The 20,897-nt window shown below is 40.2% G+C and overlaps 5 protein-coding genes and 1 long non-coding RNA gene across 6 annotated transcripts; 2 read left to right on the top strand and 4 right to left on the bottom strand.

Annotated features, from left to right (window-relative positions):
* Positions 1 to 18: 18 nt before the first annotated feature.
* Positions 19 to 989, bottom strand: LOC145696081 (uncharacterized). Its single transcript, XM_081773104.1, has 2 exons — positions 648 to 989; positions 19 to 350 (listed from the first exon to the last, which is right to left on the bottom strand). Exons 1-2 carry the CDS (start codon positions 980 to 982, stop codon positions 131 to 133), a joined length of 555 nt encoding a protein of 184 aa, XP_081629230.1. The 5' UTR covers positions 983 to 989; the 3' UTR covers positions 19 to 130.
* A 1,954-nt stretch (positions 990 to 2,943) lies between these two features.
* LOC145711799 (uncharacterized) lies at positions 2,944 to 4,149 on the bottom strand. The gene is made up of 3 exons (XM_081789489.1): positions 3,970 to 4,149; positions 3,792 to 3,929; positions 2,944 to 3,749 (listed from the first exon to the last, which is right to left on the bottom strand). The coding sequence occupies exons 1-3, from the start codon at positions 4,145 to 4,147 to the stop codon at positions 2,944 to 2,946; spliced, it is 1,122 nt and encodes a 373-aa protein (XP_081645615.1). The 5' UTR covers positions 4,148 to 4,149.
* Positions 4,150 to 4,303: 154 nt separating this feature from the next.
* On the bottom strand, positions 4,304 to 5,876 carry LOC145711024 (uncharacterized). Its single transcript, XM_081788745.1, has 4 exons — positions 5,662 to 5,876; positions 5,194 to 5,518; positions 4,882 to 5,102; positions 4,304 to 4,837 (listed from the first exon to the last, which is right to left on the bottom strand). Exons 1-4 carry the CDS (start codon positions 5,773 to 5,775, stop codon positions 4,436 to 4,438), a joined length of 1,062 nt encoding a protein of 353 aa, XP_081644871.1. The 5' UTR covers positions 5,776 to 5,876; the 3' UTR covers positions 4,304 to 4,435.
* A 1,067-nt stretch (positions 5,877 to 6,943) lies between these two features.
* Positions 6,944 to 7,628, top strand: LOC145711798 (uncharacterized). Its single transcript, XM_081789488.1, has 4 exons — positions 6,944 to 7,173; positions 7,225 to 7,308; positions 7,370 to 7,580; positions 7,622 to 7,628. Exons 1-4 carry the CDS (start codon positions 6,990 to 6,992, stop codon positions 7,626 to 7,628), a joined length of 486 nt encoding a protein of 161 aa, XP_081645614.1. The 5' UTR covers positions 6,944 to 6,989.
* Positions 7,629 to 8,386: 758 nt separating this feature from the next.
* LOC145695359 (uncharacterized) lies at positions 8,387 to 8,717 on the top strand. Its single transcript, XR_014133699.1, has 2 exons — positions 8,387 to 8,498; positions 8,541 to 8,717. It is a non-coding gene; the product is annotated as an uncharacterized LOC145695359 (long non-coding RNA).
* An 11,189-nt stretch (positions 8,718 to 19,906) lies between these two features.
* Positions 19,907 to 20,897, bottom strand: LOC145711797 (transient receptor potential cation channel subfamily M member-like 2). Its single transcript, XM_081789486.1, has 5 exons — positions 20,713 to 20,897; positions 20,540 to 20,668; positions 20,327 to 20,497; positions 20,148 to 20,289; positions 19,907 to 20,109 (listed from the first exon to the last, which is right to left on the bottom strand). Exons 1-5 carry the CDS (start codon positions 20,890 to 20,892, stop codon positions 19,907 to 19,909), a joined length of 825 nt encoding a protein of 274 aa, XP_081645612.1. The 5' UTR covers positions 20,893 to 20,897.

Raw genomic sequence — 20,897 nt, 5'->3', positions numbered from 1 at the left:
TTCCAAATGATTGTTTCAGAATTTTCTTGTATTTTTCAGTGTAGAATAGGCTTTGAAGTTTATTAAAAAGGGAAGATGCGAAATGAAAGGAGCTAGAGTCGATTAGATTTGAAAATTTGGTCGATGTAATTCAAATTCTCTTCGCAACCAGTTTTCTTGCGCTTTTCGACGAGTCGGGCGAGAAGAAGAACTTCATTTTCTTTGAAATCTGGGTGGAAGAACGCAAAAGATGAGGCCCGGGAAATTCTGCTTCTTCTACTCGATGAAAGCCGATCACTTCCATCCAGCGTTTGAAGGCGTCGATTTCTGCTGTTCCTGTTGGAGAGCAAGAGCGGCAGCATCGTCCAAGTCTGAAAGATGAATGTTGGAATGATTCATTCCGAATGAATGTTGAATAAAATGAGCATTCTATGGATATTCTCAGCCATTAAAAACCTTCATTCTTTGGTTTTGCCAATGAGAAGCCAGTATTCTCTGATTTGGCCAATCAGACACCCTAGGATGGTAGTTGATCGGCTGCTACAAAGAATGCTGGCTTTTTATTGGCTCAGATAAAGAATGGGGTCTTTTGATTGGCTATAAATCTCAAAGAAGCACTCTTCCTATAAGAGCCATAGAAAACTGCTATTCCAGGACTAAAAACTTACAGTGGAAAATTGACAAGAAACCATTCATGATCCGAGTCGTTCCAAAAGATCGCTGGAAATCTTTTCGAACAAGCTGCGGAATAGAGCGCAACTAGAAAGTCCACGGGCGCTCCATTCTTTGGCCGAAAAAGATCATAGGCATTTTCGCTGATGTAGCGGTCAAAATCGAGGCCAAAGAGCTTTTCGTGGAAGGTCTTGGCCATTCCTTTCTTTGGCAGCTCTTTCTTTTCGGCGGTTGCTTCTGGCTCGAATTGCCAGAGCGGCGTTTTCGACTGAGAAACAGAATAGAGCAAAGCAGCTTGAGGTAAATTGTTGGTCGGTGGTGTCTGCTCCATTCTGAAAGGAAATAGGGTTGGTTTTTTAATTGATTCGAGGTTTGGTCTATTAAAATTAAATAAAATGATGATAAAGCGAATAAGTTGAAAAATGAGGTGTTTTAGTGAAAATATCGCGCTGGAGTCCTATTTTTTTGTATTGTTAAGAGGTTGAAAATAATGCGCCTTTATTGCACAAAAGATAGGAAAGAATAGACAAAAAAATCAGAAAAGCTAAAAATAAGTATTTAGATTTCTAATTTAAGTTCACTGACTAAAAGTTGACTTTTTTCTGAATTCTGGGATATTTGCAGAAGAAAAGCTAAAGCAAACAAATTCAATTCTCGCTGTAAGGCAGAAACGTCTGTCCTTTTTGATAGGAAAAAATGAGGCAGTTTAGGAACAACACTGGAGCGAAACAATTAAAAAAAGGCAAAAAATGTCAACAATGTCAGTGAATATCAATTTTGTAAACACAAGCAACTTCTGGATGACCCCAATTTGACGAAAACGTCAATTTGACGCTTTGAACTTTCTCCGATTTTGAAAAGGGGTGAGGAAAGTGGAAGGTTTGTCTCGACGGGCCGTTGATGTCGTAAGTGGCGGATAAGGTGGAATTACTTACGTGAAGTTTAATCTCCCGCGGCGCAGATGTGATTCTTTTCGGGGCTCAAAACTTTGTTGCTTAAAGAATTCTAGAGATAGAGAGATCCATCAATCAATTTTGCGTTTTGAGCCTTGACCATAAGGACTTGGAGAAATCGCCTGAGGAATGTGATGAACAGTAAAGGCGGAAACAACTGTAGGAAAGCAAAGATGAAGTTCCAGCTCGCATGGTGGTCGGCAGGGCCAGCATTTTCCAGGAGCGTTGTCAGGATTCAAAGCGAAGCGCGAAGGCGAGCTTTTTTTTAGTTGAAAAGAAACGAGCCCTAAAGAGGGCTGAAAAAATTACTATAACACTGTTAAACATCGGACTAGGAAATAAACCCGGTTCTCAATTCGAAATTCAAAAATTGAGTTGGGCGAGGCGACCACCGTCGCGAACCTGCAGTTTCACATGGCTGAATTCAGAGAAAAATTATTGAGTTCTTGATTGAAAATGGAAAGAGAGATTCTGATGTCCAAATTTTGGAAATAAAAAAATATATCAACTGTTCCTTAGCATGAGTCTTCCAAGCCCAAAGCTTTTGTAGGTTCCTTTTTCTTTAATAACAGTAGCTCCACAATATTCAGAGGCAAAGTCGGGGAGTTCGGAATTTTCGTTTTGGCGACTTTGGTTGATTTTGTTAGTTGAAGAGATTTGGGTGAGAGGACAGCTTTTTTGATTGAGGAGAATGTGCGAAGACTTTTCTTTGTGCAGCTTATGGGTCAGGTTAGTAAACTTCTTCAAAATGTCGTTTTCGACTTCGAGAGCGATTTGGCGGAGCTGGGAAACGCGCGATTCCAGCGATTCTAGCGCTTCTTTTTGAAGGCTCAAAATTTGACAAACTTTTTTTTGCAATGAGAGATTTTGAGACTTTCCTTGATGAAGAGGAACTTCTTTTTGGACAAAAACTTTGACAGTGAAGCGAAATCGTTGTTTTTCCAATCTTGCTCTTGATTTTTGACACCTGAGACACGATTTCTTGAGCTTCGAAACGAGATCTTCATTGTCTTTCTTCAGAGAACGAAGATTTTCGTCGCAGCGGGTGCTTTTTTCTGTCAATTTTGAAATCTCATTCTCGAGAGAGGAGATTTCGAAGCGAAGTTGACCCACGCCAGATTGGAATTCTAGCTGTTGGCGGGTTTGCTTTGAAAGCAAAACATCACTAGAAGAGTTAAAGAATGGAAAGTTGAGAGGAAGGACTTACACTTGGCGGGATTTCTCAAGAGCGAAGATGCAGATTAGACATAAAGCGAGCGACTGTACGAATACGATCATCTTGAATAAAGGACTTGAGATATTTTTTAAAAAGTATGCTTTATCGATATATTCAATCTGATCAGAGAAGTCTCGAGTGTTTGAGCCGTTCTGTGCATGATTTAACATGTTCCATAAAGGCCCGGTGTTTTTGGCTTGTAAAGCTACAGTGTTTACATTGAAATCCTTCAGTATTATGGGTATAATTTTTATGTTTGTTTAAATCGCTAAGAGATTTAAATTGACGAGAACAAATTTCACACTCAAAATCTTTGATATTGAAGTGGGATTTTAGGTGAGAGAACAAACAAATATACTTTACAGCGCGGTAAGGACAAAAGTTACAAGAATATACTATATTTTTATGAGTGTTAACGTGATCTTTTAAATTCTTCCTATCCGTGAAAGCAATTTTGCACGAGGGAATCGGACAAGAAAAGCTCGCAAATTTTGAAGGTATCTGGCCGTGCCCATGAAAACGACAATGATGCAAGTTTAAGTTCTTCCGAGAAAAAGCGATGTATGAACAGTCAGTTTTTCCACAAGGAATATCTGTATAATTGTGAACAGAGATCATATGGTCAGTCAGACAACCTTCGGCTTTATTGACATTCAATTTACAACCAGGCTCGGTGCAATGAACGATGATTTTTTCTTTGATTTCCCAGTTGAATGATTCTCTGTATTCATAGAAGAATTCTAGGTGATCTTGCGGCAGTCCAAACTTCTTGGCAATCTTCTTAAAATCCTTTGGAATGGTGACAATTTTAGGCTCTTCGGTATCCTTTTTCAACTCTTTTTTCTTCGGTTTAGCTGGCTCAAACTCGAATTTTTTTCTTTCTGGCGCTTTCTGTATCGTAAAACTCAGCCTCACTGGCTTGTTATCATCTAAAAAAATTAATGGAAATAAGAAGGAAGAGCTTCTTCAACCTGTCTGCTTCTTATCAGTCAGTGACTCGTCGACCCTCTCCCTTTTTTGCTTATCCTTCTTTTCATGGCGATCTTCTTTATTCTTTCTATCCTGATTCTTCGTAATCTTGAAGCTGGGCTTGGAAGATTCCCTGTCGTCTTAAAAGCGCTTATTTTTACGCAGATAACCGGAATGAACCTTTCTTTAGCTTTTCTTTTATATCTTTGTCCAGTTCTACAAGCGTCTTTAGTTTACCAGTCCTCTTCAAATATCTTTTGACCCAGCGCAATTTGTCATTGACTCTTCCCATTTTTCTAAAACAATTTTCTCTAAAAATTTTTTCTATATCTATGATCGTACAGGTAAAAACTATCATCAAATCTAAAAATTATAAATTCTTGGATTTCTCTCATCTCTAACTGCCGGAGGACTCTTTTTTATGGGAGCGCGCGGAAGGTCCTCCGCCTGCTGGAAAAAATCTGGAAAACGGAGAAAAGAATAAATTTTTACAAATTGGCTTTTTTTCGGATTTTATATTTTTGATCAAATTATTTACAGAAAATGAAGAAAGACGAAAATAAAAGGAAAATATATCAATGGCAGTTTTTGATAGAAAAAAAAAGGTTTAGAATAAAAAATAAATAGGCTTCGGAGGATGAGCTGTCTAGTAGACGGATGGAACGGTCGTTTCGCCATTGCTGTGGTTGTGAAGATTTCGCCAGAAATGGTTCATCTGCTGAGCTGGAGCTGGAACCGGCCAGAAGGGGAATTGCTGCTGAGGAGCTGCAGGAGGGGCATCGGCAGAGTTCAGCTCGCTGAGGAAAGGAGTCCAGTAAGGAGGTTGATTTTCGGTCGAGCCTGGAGAACCCATCGACTGGTTTGGCGAGGAGGCGAGGCCAGAGTCTGCCGAAGTGTTGATGAAGCTGGCTGGGTGTTGGTAGAGCGGGAAGGGATGAAACGGAGGAGGAGAGCCGGAGCCGGCTGAGTGAGGAGAGCCCATCGGCTGAAGTGGATGTGGAGGATGCTGATTGTGGAGGTATGCTGGGTCGACGAGGCTCTGGATTCCCTAGAACGATTGTTATAATGCGAAAGAGGTGGAGAAATTTTTACCTGATGAATCTGTTGGTTGAGCTGGCTGCTTCCTTCGAGAATTCGCTGAGGAAGAGGAACTCCTTTCGCTGCTGCGCCGTGAGTTTTCAGGTGTTTTCGCATCGAAGAAGGATGGGAGTAGCTTCGGTCACAGCCGAGAATCGGGCACATGAGTACGCCTTTCTGGTGGACGTTCTGGTGCTTCTTTCGGTCGGAAGAATTGGAGAAGGCGCGGCCGCAACCTGAAATAGACAATTTTGAGAGAAAGAAAAAATAAGAATATTGAAAATATTCCCTGATTTTTAAATTTGATTTTCAATTTTGAGTTTTTACCTGGATGTGGGCAGATGAAGGGTTTGTCGCCAGTGTGGACTCGTTTGTGGATCTTCAAGTTCTCGCTCCTGGCAAAGCTCTTGTCGCAAGTGTTGCAGCTGAAGGGTTTCTCGCCGGTGTGGACGCGCATGTGATTGACGAGCTTGTACTTGGCCTTGAAGGGAGTTCCGAAGCGGGGGCAGTTGTTCCAGAAGCAGAAGTACTCGCCGTTTGGAGATTCCATCATGTGTTGTTCCACGACGTGCTCGACGAATTCCGCCATGCTTGGCCACTCGAGGTTGCATTCCGCGCCGTGTTCTACCCAGTCGCAGGAGTAGCTCGCTGCCTGAAAGAAAAGATGGTTAGAAAAAGGAGTTTTTATTCAACATTGTTGATTCTATTATTAATTCTAGTTGTGCTAAGCAGCCGCAGGCGGCTTTTTGATGATTTTCTTTCAAAAAAGCTAGGAGAAATATCTCTGAACTTTACCTCAATTTTGATGGCTGCTGGTGGAGTTGTGCAAATAGGAGGAATCTCGGTAGTAGGAACGAGTCCGCTGAGAACTTGCTCGGAAAAAGAAGAAGATTCGGTCGAGTAAGTCATAATTGATGACGATTTCTGATTGTGTAATTACTGATTTTGCTATTTCCGCTTTTGGGGGCGGCATAAATACCCGGCGGCGAGTGCTGATAGCGCCCCCGGGCGTCAGTTCAACGAAAAAATCTGCTGCGCGAAAATTGAAATTTGTGCGCTGCGATATCCAGCTGCGCGCATATCATGATTGCAAATTCAAACAGTGAATAGAAAGATACCCCGCCAAGGTATGAAAGATGCAGTTCCAGATAGCGAGCTCCTACTTTGGCTATGCAAATAGTTCTGGAGTTCTGGGAGAGCGCGAAATTCAAGATCGATGTTTGCGCAAACAGATTTGAAAGGCTGGGGAATTTGTTTTTCACAAATTGGAATGAGTTTTACTTTCTCAGCTAATTTCAAGCGGAGATTTTGACCATCAAAAGTACTGACCAAAAAGTCTTCCTATGTTTCCCCGGGGCTTAGAAACCTGTGTAGAAAACCTGACTCAGGGTCTGAAAAATCTTTAATGAAAAACCGATTCGCGGCTTTTTTAAAAAAGCTTAGCCGACTTTTCATTAAAGATCTTTCAGACCCTGACTCAGGTTTTCTACACAGGTTTCCGAGCGAAGAATTTTCGCAAAAAACTCTCTTACGCGCTGAAAATGTCGTATTTTCTAGGTTTTTGGATGAAAAATGCGAATTTGTGGTTCTGAAAGTTTCTAGAGCCCCCGTTGTTGTTTTCACTTCTCCCAAAAATAAGTCAGTTTTAAAAAGAGCCGTGGAAAGTAACCACGAAAAATAAGAAAATTTGCCGTGTAATAAATCAAAGAAGAAGATGATTTCAGAAAAAATGCGAGGACTCAAAAAATTAATTCCGACAAAATCAGAAACTTTCAGGTTTTGCCTCAATTTTCTTCCTTGATTTCGAGAAAGATCATTTTTTAGAAAAGTGGAAGCAGCAGGCAAAAAAGTGGTCAAGCCTCTGCATAAAAGCATACACGCCTCGATTGTACTTATAATATTTCTCAACTCGTGCTTCATATCTGACTTTTTGGTGGGCGAACAAGAACCTACTCGCATGCTGTTTTTCAAGCGCAATACAAGACCAAGATGGCTTTTAGGAACGGGCAGAAAAATCTTTATAAACTTCCTTTAAAAACCCGAGTTTCCTGAAAATTTCTGACCTTGAAAAAGACTTTCTGAAAAGAAACTTTTACTTCAACGACACCAAAACCGCGTTGATAATGACAGTGAGGCTGATCTTCTCCAGTCTGCTAAAAGACTTTATTCTGCTGATCTTTGGGCAGGGCGATATCCGCGAACGGGTGCGCAAGCTGCCGGAAATTCTCGATGAGCAGAAGGTCGTCGATTCTTACATTGATAAACCAGGATCAAGAATGAGGAAGAAAAAACAAGCTATTCGGGAAGGTAAAATTCATAAGCTTGAAAAGGGCGAATCTTATTTTTTCTTCTGTTTAGCTCAAGAAAAACTGAACATGAAAGTGCTCTCCGACTCGGAATTCGAAACCGAGCACACCTTCCTCTACCGCTCGGCCATTCCAGGCAGGGGTATTTAAAGCAGTTTTGAGTTCCAAAAACCCAAAACTGTTTTTACCCCTCAAAGCCGTCGACATGACCCTCGATGCTGGCCAGTTCGTTGCGAAAACGACCAAGACGTTTTCCGATCAAGCGCTGGATTTTTCGATCAAAGTGGCGAAGAAAATAGCTCAAGTGATTTGGACCGTTTTTCGCGTGGCGATTATTTCTTGCTCCAGTGTCGCGGTTTTGGTTTTGTACACGATTCAGCTCGTTATTCGGATTATTTCAATTGGCAAGTTCAAAACAGCTTTATCTCTTTTTCTAAAAAATATTTTAGTTTATGACATCATCGAGTCGCTCCTCCGCTACATCCGAAACTTCACCTCCGATCTATCCCTCGTCGCACTGCACATCATCAAAGCCGTCACAGGCGACAACGTCTCCCTCGTCCAGAGTTCCGAAAAACTCCCTCCTTCTGCCCGAAGATTCAGCAACGCGAAAAGCTCTTCTACCGAGCCCGACTCGACCGATAGTGAAGGAGAAGTGGAAAATTACGAACCGTCTTTGGTCAAAGAAATTTCGAAAGGAGTCATTTCATATTTTCAAGGAAGCGAAAAAGGAGATGATGAGGCAAAAGAAGCCCCAGCAGGTAATGTCATCAACTTTCTCCCAAATTTTAAATAGCCAATTTCAGAAAACGAAGTTATAAACGATAACGCTTCCTTATCATCAATTTCCGAGGTCGACGGACCCGCCCTAGCTACCGGCCATTTGCCTGGGGTCGGCACTCAACACCAAAATCTCGAGTTGAGTTGAGTTGAGTTCGACTTTTGAAAACTCAAAGTTGAGTTGAGTTGAGTTGAGTGAAGTTGAGTTTTTTGGTTATGTCAAATTTCGAGTAAAATAAGCAGAAATATTGAAAAAAGCATATTTTTAATTAAAAACATTAATAATTTCATAAATTTAATACTTTGAAGAGAAACACTAGAACTTGCGTGATTCTTTAGGCAATTTTCATTTGACAAAACTCAACTTAACTCAAAAACTCAACAACTCAACACCGAAATTTCAAAGTTGAGTTGAGTTGAGTTGAACTCAACTCAACTTTACTCAACTCAACATGTTGAGTTGAGTTGCCGACCCCAGCCATTTGCCTCCAACCGTCGGCCAGCAGGTCTTATCTGGATCCGAAAGTGAAAGCTCAGCCATCAAAAGTAAGCCAGTTTCCTGTTCAAAATTTCTCTAATCTCTTCTAGTGCTTTTGCGCGAATTGCGAAGAAGAGAAGAAGAACGAGTGAGCCAAGAGCTTGCAAAGAAGCCTTTGCATAATTACTTTGGATAAATGCTTCTTTTCTTCTGCTGAAAGTTCTTTCTTCTTGCACAAATGCAAAAAGGAACTTGTAAATAAATAATATCTATTTTAACGCTCATGTTCTTCAGAAGAGGCTGAAGAAACGACTTGTTCAATTGTAAAGGCCTCGTTTGAAGACTTGTTTGACTTTATGAAGAAAAACCGTGACAAGAGCGTGTGGATTTTTTTCCATCGAGTCTCGTGCGTAATTAAACACACAAAAAACACGCTTGGAAATAAGTTACAGTCGTAGATCACAAGACTCAGTAACAAGACTTACTCAATAGCAAAATTATTGAAAGAGAAAAACGCGCATGAAATCGTCAGCTGAACTTTTTGAAGAGCTTCTGATGAGCGAGGCACCTGATACTGAAGAGACTATAACTGAGCTTCTCAAAGAGAATGGAAAAAAGAGCTGCCTGCCGAACTTTTTCTGCGGCAAAATAAAAACGAAAAAGAAAACAAAGAAAAAGCCGAAAAGAAAGGAAAGAGGAAAGATGGGGATTTCCGTCACAGACGGTCCGGATCAACAAAATTCAAGAGAAAACGCAATAAACGATATTGTTTCCGGGTTGAAAAAAATCACTGAGGATGAAAAGTTCGAGCCTGTTTTCAACGACTTTGAATTGGCGATGAAAAGCTGTTCCTCAAACACTGATCCTCTGAACAAAGTCCTTGAGCTTGGAAAAGAACTCGCTCCAGAGAGTCAGGCATATTTACTGTTTATGGTTCACGCGGCAAATACTGTTAAACTCGTTCCTTCGTGGAAAGATTCTGCGCTTTCTTGGTTTAGAAATAATTCTGTGCAACTGTTATTCGTATGAACGGTGCAAGTTTTTATATATATTGACGGATAATAAAAGAAAATAATTAAGAATATATTTTAAAATTGAGCCTTGACAGAAATTTATTCGATGCTGATTTTTTATTATAAATTATAATATATAATCAAGAAAAGTTCTCTCTGAAATCATTGTTCATCGGTCTCTTTCAACTCGGTTTGTTCCGAATAATTAAGTTGTTATCATTCAAACAAGACTTCAATTGTCATCGAAACGCTGAATTTCCGGCTGCAGCTTTTGAAAATCAGGGCAGTAGAGTAACCGGCCTACACACCTTCAACAAATTGGAGTTTCGTCAGCTGTCATTCTCATTTTTAGAGAATCAAGTGAAGTCATGCGATTTTTACTTTTGTTGCTTCTAGCTCGGTCATTCCAAGCGGACTCAAGAGCAGAGAGAATGAACAGAGTTCTTTCACGATTTCAGACTGTCTGGCAAGCTGAAGAAATTGAAGTCAGTTGGGTAAATTCGAATTTTTATTCTAAAATATATATCCGATTGAAAGTTTGAAGAAGAATTGAAGTCAATACTGAAGTTCAAATTTGGAATCGGGGATGAACTTTTGTTCATGGATTCGTCTTCCCAAACAACGGCGCAAATAAATGTGACTGATGATGAAGCGGCGAATATATGTGATTTTTATGGTAACGGTCAAAGTGATAGGGAAGTAATTGATGGAAACTGCAGAAGCTACTTCGGACGAGAAAATGGACGAATCATGAAACGGAGAGAATCATCCGAAGAGAGTATTTCTGATGAGCAAGAAATGAACATTGTCATGCTCACTGTACGGCTAGTTACAAAAACGATATTTGACAAGAAATCTTTTGCAAAGGAGACCGAGGAAAGAATGCGATACAGACTGAATCTAATCAAAATGATTCCATATGATCCCGACACAACCTTTTACTTTTGGACTCAACAGTGTTTTCTCATCGCGACTATTTCTTGTAGTTTGGCATTTGTCATCGTCAACTCAAAATTCAACGGAAAGCTGTCCATATTTTCATCTTTGATTTTTGCGCTAATTCCAATAATCGAAATTCTTCCCCCAGTTTTTGTCTGGTACGAGTACAACACTGGTTCCACCCTCGCAGTTGACCCTGTTCATTGGGTCTCGATTTCGCTGATAATTTGTGCCTCGTTGAAGCTTCTTAGCCATATGATAACGATTTTCCTGCTCATGAGAACGGAGAGAAGCGGAGAGAGAAGGATGTTGACGAAAATATTCAAATTAATTGTCGAGCATAAAATTCTTGATAGCTTTTTTCTCAAGGCCTTCGAAGTAATGCTTGTTTATTTTTACTTTTCAAGATTTCTTGGTAAGTTTTTTCGCAATATCAATTCAGAATCTAGCTGAGTTACTCTAGTTCATGGAAGTCCTGTGATGGGCTCGTCAACCTTTTGGATTACCTGAGTCAGGGTCTGAAAATCAAAATTCTCGCGTCTTTTTAAAACCCTGACTCAGGTTTTCTATACAGGTTGCCGAACCCAGGTCCTGTATCGAAATCTACCTATACATCTCCTGTATATCTCCCCTTTGCTCATTCATTACCTACCTACCCACGATTATCAAAATGATGATGCTGGTACTGAACATTTTGTTGAAGACCGGCTGCGTGAAGGAAAACATCGACTTCGCCGAAAATCAAAAAATTATTGAGCAAAAGGCAGCCGAATATTTTTGCGCCCCAGTAGCTCAGGGAATATTGACTATCTTGCTTGGTATCACTCAATTGTCATTAAGTAAGAAATTTGTCAAAACCACTTTTTATTTTTAAGTTTTATGCGCGTTGATGATTTCTCTCAACGATTTAATCATCGACTTCTGCATCGATCAAGTCAACCAGGAAAACAAAATAAACAACAGCATTTGCGCACGGGTGGATGACAGCTCCTTATCAGTAAGAGAATATTAAATTCGACGTTTCAATATTTTTCCAGATTTTGAAAGACCGAGTCAAAATTGAAGGAAATTGCTTCGAAGAAAAGCTACATGAATCCGACTTCAGAAGCTACCAGATGATTGTTCATCCTTTCAGAGCAGAGTGCATGCTCAAAAGTGAATTCTTCATCATGTATTTTACTCTTGGAATCATCGCTGCATCAACTCTTATTTCCACCGGTATTTTCTCCAATTTGCCGCCTCTCTCGCTCATCAAACTCAAATCTTACTGCTGCCTGACAAGCAATGGCGACAACAATGAAGAAGAAGAAAGTCAAGAAAAAATGATAAAACCGAAAATTTAACCGATCCTTCTGAAAGAAATTCAATCAATCCTGACAACGAAAATCAGTGACATATTATTTATTTTTGAAAGTTTTTAATCGTTTTTATGCAAGTCAGGAGAAGTCAGAGTAGCTTTAGCATGAAAATTAAAAGAATACACTTTCGGGGGCACAGAAGTCAGCAGAGACTTCAACGAGCACGGGAAAACTAGAAGAGAAAGTGTGGTGGCCGATAACTTCAGTTGCAACAACTTCGTCGTCGAGGATTTCTACTCGCTGCTCAGGATATTTATTGTTTGAAGCAGTCCCGGCGCCATTAAAGAGGTAGATGAAATTGCCAAATTTCATGAAGGAGACTCGAGAAGAACGCTTAATTAATGATGATAAAGTCTTTTTCTAAATTTATCGTCTTACTTCTGGAAGGCTTCCTACTTTCGACCAACTTCCTTCTTTCAATCGCCAAATACCTCGAACGAGAGTTTTAAAACCATCGTAACGATAGCCGCCGAGCATTAGCATCGCTCCACTTTCTAAGCCAACCAAACAGTTGTTGTGAGTATTTCTATAGCAGAATAACGACTGAATTATTTTGTAGTCTACCTCGGGCTATCAGGCAAGCTCGTCCACCCTGTAGCTGAGAAGGTTTCGACTTTGTTCTGTCCGTCACTTTGAACGCTTCCTACAGTCGTTGGCTGGCCGAGGTAGTAGCCAAGAGATCCTCTCTGATGCGTGAACTGGGTTGAATGTGTCGATGCGATACTGGTTGTATCAAAAATTTCGCAGTCTTTTGAAGATTCAACATCGAAGCAAAGTAAAGCTTAAAATATTGGAACAATGAAATGATCGAATTTAAACCTTGCTCCCCGTTATTGATTTCGATTGCGGAAGAAGTCGATCCAGAATTATATCTTCCTCCTGTTTTCAAGCCAGTGTCAACCAGGCTACACCCACTTAGTCTTGCTATCTTTAATAATTGTCTTCGATAATTTAATATTTTCACAAAAATGACCTTTTTATCATCAGATTCTCCTCCGAAAATGAAAAATACTCCCTTAACAACGGCAAAAATGCTATTTTGAGCGTAGTTTTCAGATGGCGCACTGATGACTGGAGTTGATTTCTTCAGTCCATCGCCAGAAATGACGTGTGATTGCGTTAAAGTCGGGGCGAGAAGCATAATATTGACGCCGCTCTAAGTTCAAATTTTATGATTATTGTAATAGTGAAGTCGATCGAAGTAAGCAAGAAGAATTTTACCGGTTGTCTTTTGTCTGTAGTCGTAGTTGTAGAAGAAGTAGTTGTAGTTGTTGTTGTGGTACTTGCTGTGGTAGTTGTAGTAGAAGTAGTAGTCGTTGTTGTTGTTGTTGGTGTTGTCGACGCTGTCGTTGTCGTCGCTGGAGTTGTCGTTATTGTTGTTGTCGTTGATGTAGTCGTCGTCGTTGTTGTCATCGTAGTTGACTTTGTTGTCGTCGTTGTAGTTGAGCTAGTGGTTGAAGAAGATGCGGAGGAGAAGGCTTACAGGAATCAATTATCCTCTCTTTTCTAGCTTTCAGATCAGAGACGTAAAAGTATGAGCTAGCTAGTCAAAAGAAGGCTCAATCCACTCCGGCAAGCCTTCGACTGAGGTTATTGTGGGAGTAGAGGATGTTGTACTTGTTGTCTCGTTGAAACTTAACGTTGATATTTTAGACTCGTTCACCTGTATGCTTATCTCGATCTTACTTGAACAGAAGCTTCCATTCGTCACAGTTGAAATCATACTCGCAAATGAAGTACTTGAGTTCATCAACGTCGCTGCAATCTGATTTTGTTCTACCTGCTGGAGTTGCATTATTGACGCACCCATTCCAGTACTCATCCGATTCGATCTAGTAATCTTTTATAGTCCCTACTTTTATCCCAAGATTACCTCGGGAAGTCTCCCCCCACATATATAAGAGTTGAACCCTTCGCAATCAGAGCAGTAACTGATTGCGTCCCCCAATGGCCTTTTGTCCAAAGAAACTGCCCGGGCTTTTCCATTCTCGCTATTTTCGCACTGGAGTTTATCTTTTTGTCGGGGGATCAGCGTCGTTGGAAGAACAACAGCCAGAACAAGACTAGAATCGCCATTATGAATCAATTAGTAACTTAAAGAGGCGCTTACAAAATGAAGAGAATCAGTCCCCATATCGCTTGTATCCGATTTATTTGCGAAATCATCTCTGCTTTTATCCTAACAGAAAGGATAAGATAAATACATACTTTTTGATATGATTGTATTCTTCGTGAGACCGGAAAGGGTGCTTTTGTATAAAATAATAAATATATCTTCCGTATAAAATAAAAATAACATAATTATTCAGATAAAAGAAAGTATCAAGTGGGAATGAATTTGCGATAAGTTCGAACTGAAATTTTTAAAACAAGTGCCCTTGCATGAAGTCTCAGGTAATGAAAGAGAACGCAAAAATCAAGAAGAAAGTTTAATCAAATTTAGAGCATGAAGTAAGAGAACAGTAAGAAACCGAACTGCAAAGTTAAGTCGGTGGCGGAAGAAGGCTTGTCTGCAGTTTTCGAGTTACAGCCATCAGAATCGCAGGAAGATAGACAAGTCTCGTAATCACTGTTTTCTTTCAAAAGGATTTCGAAACTTTGCGTCAATTTATCACCTTTTCATTACTTTAAAAGATTATTTTATAACATTATTTTTCATTTAAAATCCTTGGCCATTGTCCAAGGCTTGCATTCTTCTTCAACAGGGATTTTAAATGGCGAGCATCCTTTGTAATCTTCCTCGACTTCCAAAGGCCCCTCGTAGTGCCATGAGGAAGCGGCATAGCAAGCCGCATTCGCATAGATTGGACATTCGACGAGGAAGCCTTCTTCGGAAGTATCAGGCTTTTGACACTCTTGTTTTGAACCGCCAATGATGGCGCCGTCCTGGTCTTTCGCAAAAATGCACGAGTGGCATTTCAGTTTCTCCCCGCCGCGTTGATCAAACAGTGATTGAACTTGATTTGAATGAGCTCGATCGTTGCATCCTTGGCCTTCGCAATCGTCGTGACACACCTTCCACTTGTATCCTGTCCAGTCGAGGAAGGGAATTTCGCCTTGGGTACATTTGTTGCTCTCGAAAACTCCTTTTAAAAGATTAACAAATAAGTTGGCAAAACTTTTTTTCTATTTTTTTTTTGTAATTCTTCCTTTAGGCGAGCATTCTCGTTTGACTCTTGCAACTTGCGCTCCACTAAAAGACATTTCCACGGCAAAATCTGTTCTGCATGTGGCGTGGACTCCACAGTCGACCATCATGTCCTCTCTCGGGCTATCGAAGCAGTCTTTGTCTCCAGTGCCAACAATGTTGCCGGCATGATCAATCATCGCTTCGCACTTGTAGCAGGAGTTGGTCCTTTCCGGGGTCTTTGCATTGCATCCGTTTGAACTGCAAGTGTTTTTGCATGACGTGTAGGCAAGTTCGTCGAAATCCCACTCTAAGCACACTGGCTCTTCATCCTTGAGTCTTTTTGGAGATTTTAACTGTTCATTTTTGTCGTAAATTTTGATTTGAGAAAAAATCATCAAAAAATATGTCTATCAAAAATATATTTGCAAAATTGAAAACTCGTAATTAAACGTCGAACATCCTTTGTAGTCCTCCTCTACCTCGATCGACCCTTCGAAATGCCACGATGCAGCAGTAAAGCAAGCAGCGTTTGCGTAAATCGGGCACGTCACCAGGAAGTTTTCATCAGAAACGTCCTCTTTTGTGCAAGCTTCGTTCGAGCCGCCGATGATGTTTCCGAAAGCATCCTTTGCGTATGTGCAGGAGTGGCATTGAAGGTTTCGATTGCCACTGTCGAAAAGCGCCTTGACCGCATCGCCGTGATTTTCGTTGTTGCAGTTGTTGGTTTGGCAAGTGTCCTCGCAAGTTCGCCATTTGACGATGTCTTCGAACTCACCATCGCCGCAGTCTTTGTCAGTTTGATCCTCTGTCATCGGATTTATAACAAAATCATTATGATAAAAGTTATTCTATCTTATCCGTTCCTTTCGCGGCACACCCGCGCTTCATATGAACCATCTGCTCGCCCATGAAGTACCATTCAACTGTCATCTCCGTTTTACATCGAGTCGCATCGCTCTCACACTCGACGCTCTTCCCTGCACTCGGGTCGTCGAAGCAAGAAGCGTAGCCAGAACCGACCATGTTTCCAAGGTGGTCGAGGAGCACCTCGCATTCATAGCAGTTCAATGCCCATGAAGAGTGGAAAACCGATGAACTCAGCAATAGATTTTTCCACATATCCAGCTTTTCGGACGATTCTTCTATAATATAATATAATATAATATAATATAATATAATATAATATAATATAATATAATATAATATAATATAATATAATATAATATAATATAATATAATATAATATAATATAATATAATATAATATAATATAGTTCTCTACCTCATAAATAGTTCAGGTTTTGTAGGAAAAAATTTTTCCTTACTGAGCCAAATTGAAATGGAGCCTTTCTTATAAAGGAAAAATAAGCTTTTTATGAAAGTTCAGCGGTTGTGATAAAGACGGACGCAGGAATTTGAAGAAGGATAAGACGGTAAGACTTGCTCAAAAGATGGCCTGATATTTTAAGACATGGCTTGGCTGTTTGCTCAATTGACCAGGGGGGAACGAAAAGAGGCGATGACAAATGTCGCGCATCAATTTTTACTTCCGTTGCGCAAGACCTGCTCTTCTGGATCAATATTTTTAACTTTTGAAGGAGTACAAATGGAACGCGATGAGCAAAGTCTTAAATTGTGGGAAGGATTATTTGACTGACATTTGGGAAAATTTCCAGATGTAATTTACATTTCCTATGGTAGGCAAGTATTTTGCCAGGATTACCTTGGTCTGTACCAAGGCTAATTGGCAATAAGTAATTGCACAACTCTCTTCTACCACCTCTAGAATGCGGAAGTAATAAAGGGTTTCTATACAGATTCCGAATCGCAAGAGCATTAACTGCAAAATGGTTGCGTCTTCTGATGTTTCCCGACAGACCCCTTTCTAATCCTTTTTCCGAAATTACTCTATTTTTGAGACTTTTGAGGCGAAATACAGTAGGGGTGGTCAATTTGGGAGTTTTTGGTCGAATTCCGAAAAATTTTGAAAATCAGCCAACAAAAAAAAAATGGAATTTTTTAATGAATCCGCAATTCCACCGCTTTTCAGATTCAAAATTGCATCGAATATCGAGTATATTTAGTTTTTTACGGGAGCCTTCAGAAGGTTTGACTTATATCTTCACCTTTTTTTGACTAACCCTACACGGTGCCACACTAGAGTTACCAGAATGAACCGCCTTATGACGGCTAGTGTTTCCTCGATCATAATTTGATAAGCTGAGATCTGGTTGGAACCCGGGTTCCAAATGTCCAGGCGAATTCGCCTAAAAGGCTAGGCTATGCGAGGTTAGGCGTATTCGCCTAGAAAGTCTAGCCTTCGCGTGAAAAATTTCCAAGGGGAAAAATTTCGCCTAGCCTAGAAGTAAGGCGAAAAATTTAAGGGGAATTCAGGCGAAAAGGCTAGAGCCTAGCTAGCCTTTTGCGGCAAAATTTAGCACCCCAGAGAATTTGTATTCTTGAAAATCTGATCATTTTCAGCTGGGTGGTCAATTTGGGAGTTTTCAAAGAAATTGGCCGAAAAAAACCTCCCAAATTGACCACCCCTACTGTTAATAGTCAAAATGACCTCAAGTTCAAAGTCACTTGATAAGGAGACTTGGCTGAAATAAGATGGACACACAGTATTTAAGACACAACAAGAAGAACAAAGAGTAAAAGTTCGGTTTTTCTGTTGGAATTTTCCCATAAGATGATCATATTATACGTTATTATGCAGTATTGAAGAGTCTTCAATGAAGACGCCACACGTGTCCTTCCTTTACAAATGTTCATTTGGTAAGAATTGATAATATTGACTCTTATGGGCGAGGTCTTGGAAACTCGAAAAAACATACTTCATGTTTGGCGAAATTGATGCCAAGATTCGTGCGCGGCATTTGCACTTTCTATCATCTTTATGAGCTTTTCAAAATTTCAATAAGGAAGGCAAACAGCCATCCTGTCGGTGTCATAAATTTTGAGATCCTTGAGGCTCATACGCGGGTAACACGGGATTTTAAACAGATCTTTTCTGGCACTTTTGTTGCATTTTATTGCAATTGCTGATTTTTCATAAAACTCTATCCTCATAGAACCAATTTAGACAATGTTTTTGGCGGATATCCTTACTCTGCGCACAGGAAACTCTGTGGAAAGTCTGAGTTAGGTTCTAAAGTCAGCTTTTTTGAATCAGACACAGGTTTTTTTCAGAGGTTGCCAAGCCGTAAAGTATTTGATACGGTATCATTCTTCGATGTCAATGATATTTCGAAATTTAAATTTGCATTCCCATAAAGAGGTGGAGCCAGTATGGAGGAAAACGCAGATGCGCGCCCATATATAATCGGCTGAAATCTGCTGAAAATATCATTAATTGAAAAAATCGGAAAAATGAAGGTAACAATCAGATAAAATTTTGACAGTACATCTGATGGATTAATCCAAAAAAAAGCTCCAAAATTCTCCAAAATTATTGTTTTAAAATGATTATTTTAGCTCCTTCTTGCAATTGTCGCTGCCGCCTCTGCCAACGCCTTGGTTGGTGAGTCCTCAGTCTTCGCCGACGAAAAAGCCCCCTGCTTTTGCTGCACTTTCAGCATCACCTGCTGCGCTGCTTGCGAGTGCATCAAGCACTGCACTAAGGAAGAGTTTGCCTTCGTTCAAGGCCAAAAATCCATCGGTCTCGCCTACTGGCAGACTCAGTATCCTGGTAAAAACAATGCCTCCGTATCATCGTTTTTGAATATTTTTTTAAGACCACGATGTCTACAACTGCGTTTCCTGCGCCAAGTGCCTCAAGGATGGCGAAGAATGTGACGTCTGCGAAGTCGGCACAAAGTGCCCCGCTGAGGTCTACAAGGGACTCCCCGAATTCCTCTAAACTGATTGCTTGCTTTTCGAAAGTTCTTTTCTCAACGATCAACTTTCTTTAGAAACCAATTGTCACCTTATTATCAATAAAAAAGTCTCTTTAAAATTTGAATAAGATGTAAGTTTTTTTATTCGATATTGTCGAAAAATTCTTAAGAATAGCCTTAATTGTCAAACACCATTCGCCAGAGTTCAAGGAAGAAGAGGGCAACCTCGGGAATGTAAGTTTTCTCGTAGCCGCCGAACAGCTCTGCTTCTTCCCAGAGTTCGTGAAAGGTTTTTGCTCTCTCATTACCGAACTCCTCGCCCTCGGGCATCACTGGAAAATATCTAATCTAGATGAATAATTCTCTTTCTCACGGTCATGTTCGAACTCAGAAACCTCGTCAAGGTCCAAATCTCGATCTCCGTTGCGATCGTGTCGGTCGAAAGCGACAAGAGCGTAAACACCGGCAAGCATGGTTTCCGCGAAGCGGAATTCATCAAAGTCGACCAAGCCGCTTCCATCCCAATCGGCTACATCCCAGAGGCTGAAGAGAACCTGTCCTAAATGAGGATATTTGTCTTCGTACATCAGAGCTCCGATCTCATCCCATAGAGCTGTTCCACAATGAGCAAGCTCATCAATGTCAAGACCTGCGTCAAATTCGAGCTCGTTAACTTCATGGCAGTATTCCCAAGCGAACTCGAAAAGACTAAACTTGTCGAAAAACGGTTAAAACTTTATGAGCAAAGATAAATCAGGAAACTATCTTACGTGTCATCACGATTGTTGACAAATCTAGCGAAATCCTCGCGGTCCTTGCTGCTCTCACGGGCAATTTTGTCCACGGCATCGCGAAAGACCCTCTCATTTAATGGGTTGGCTTTTGAAAGCGCAAAAAGAGAAAGAGCAAGTTTCATCGTTGGCCTATCGGTATTCAAATCTTCGATTTACAACATTCGCGAATAAACTTCTCTTGTCAATTATTTGAACAAAGTTGAACTTGCTTGTTGTGAAAGGCTATTTTCAAAGATATATTCAATTAGATTGGCTTTTGTTTGACAACTTAAACGGTCCATGACACAATTTTCAGCTTCAAAAACCTACTTTTTCTAGGTATTTTTCAAAGCTCGGTACTGTTGGCTTTGTTCTTTGTCTTATATATTGAAGGCGAATTATATCTTGCATTTTTATTTGATATTCTAGTGTAATATTTCAAAAGCTGGATTTTCTTCTGGGCCGTCTTCGTCGCTTATGACAAATTCCTTCGTCCTTCTTCGGAAAACGAAAGGATCAGAATGAACAGGCCTTCTTGGGAGAATTCGCCCGACGAGGCGCTGGTCAAACAAAATTGTTTGAGACTTGGCATTTTCCTTTCTTCGTTTTATTTTCACGACCAACCAAACTGAATTTATTACGAAAAATTTCTTCTGAAAAACTTACCGGGGAATCGGATCAATAAGCAAATGAGGAACCAGATGCACAAGATAAATTGAAAAATTCCTCCAATAAAAATATTTGGGAAATAATGATACTCTTCCAAAATGAACTTGTATCTGTCTGTCGCCCAGATCAATTTCGAGTTCTAAAGAAGCTCTAAAAAGAAATCCTTTGGTCCTTACGTTTTTCATCTTCAAATACGTTTCGTTGAACATGGCGATGAGCATATTCACCATCACAATATTCGTAGCCAGCATATAGGCCGACATGATAAAGGATGAAATTTCATTACGTTCTGGGCAGCGGACTTTGTCTTCCAAGTTTATGTCTCCGAAAGCATGCGTGCAGGGCGCCTTGGTTTAATTCTAGCATTATTTTCGAAGAAAAAAACTGACCTCGATGTGGTAGTATCGATGAGTAGTTGTTTCTGCGATGAAAATTTCTCCAAAAACATGGAAAAACGGCCGGTTAAAGATATTCGTAAATTCTGTGAAAACCCAAGAAGCAACATCATCCCGTTCTGTCTAAAAATGGCCATCTTATAACATTGTATTTAGAGAAGAATTACCTGTTGATTGGGAAAAAGAAGGTTGTTTTGAATGATTCCATAGGCGAGGAATAAGAGCAAAAAAATCGGCACAAATTTGAGGACGTCGAAAAGAGTCCTGTAAAGAGCATAAATCAGAGGACCGATAAAGACGGACAAACGGGCGAATCGAAGCAAGTTGAAAATTGAAAAGAAAATCATAATGT

Source organism: Oikopleura dioica, chromosome 1 (genome assembly GCF_907165135.1).
Source record: "Oikopleura dioica chromosome 1, OKI2018_I68_1.0, whole genome shotgun sequence".
NCBI lineage: Eukaryota > Metazoa > Chordata > Appendicularia > Copelata > Oikopleuridae > Oikopleura > Oikopleura dioica.
This window is presented reverse-complemented; position numbering and strand designations above follow the sequence as displayed.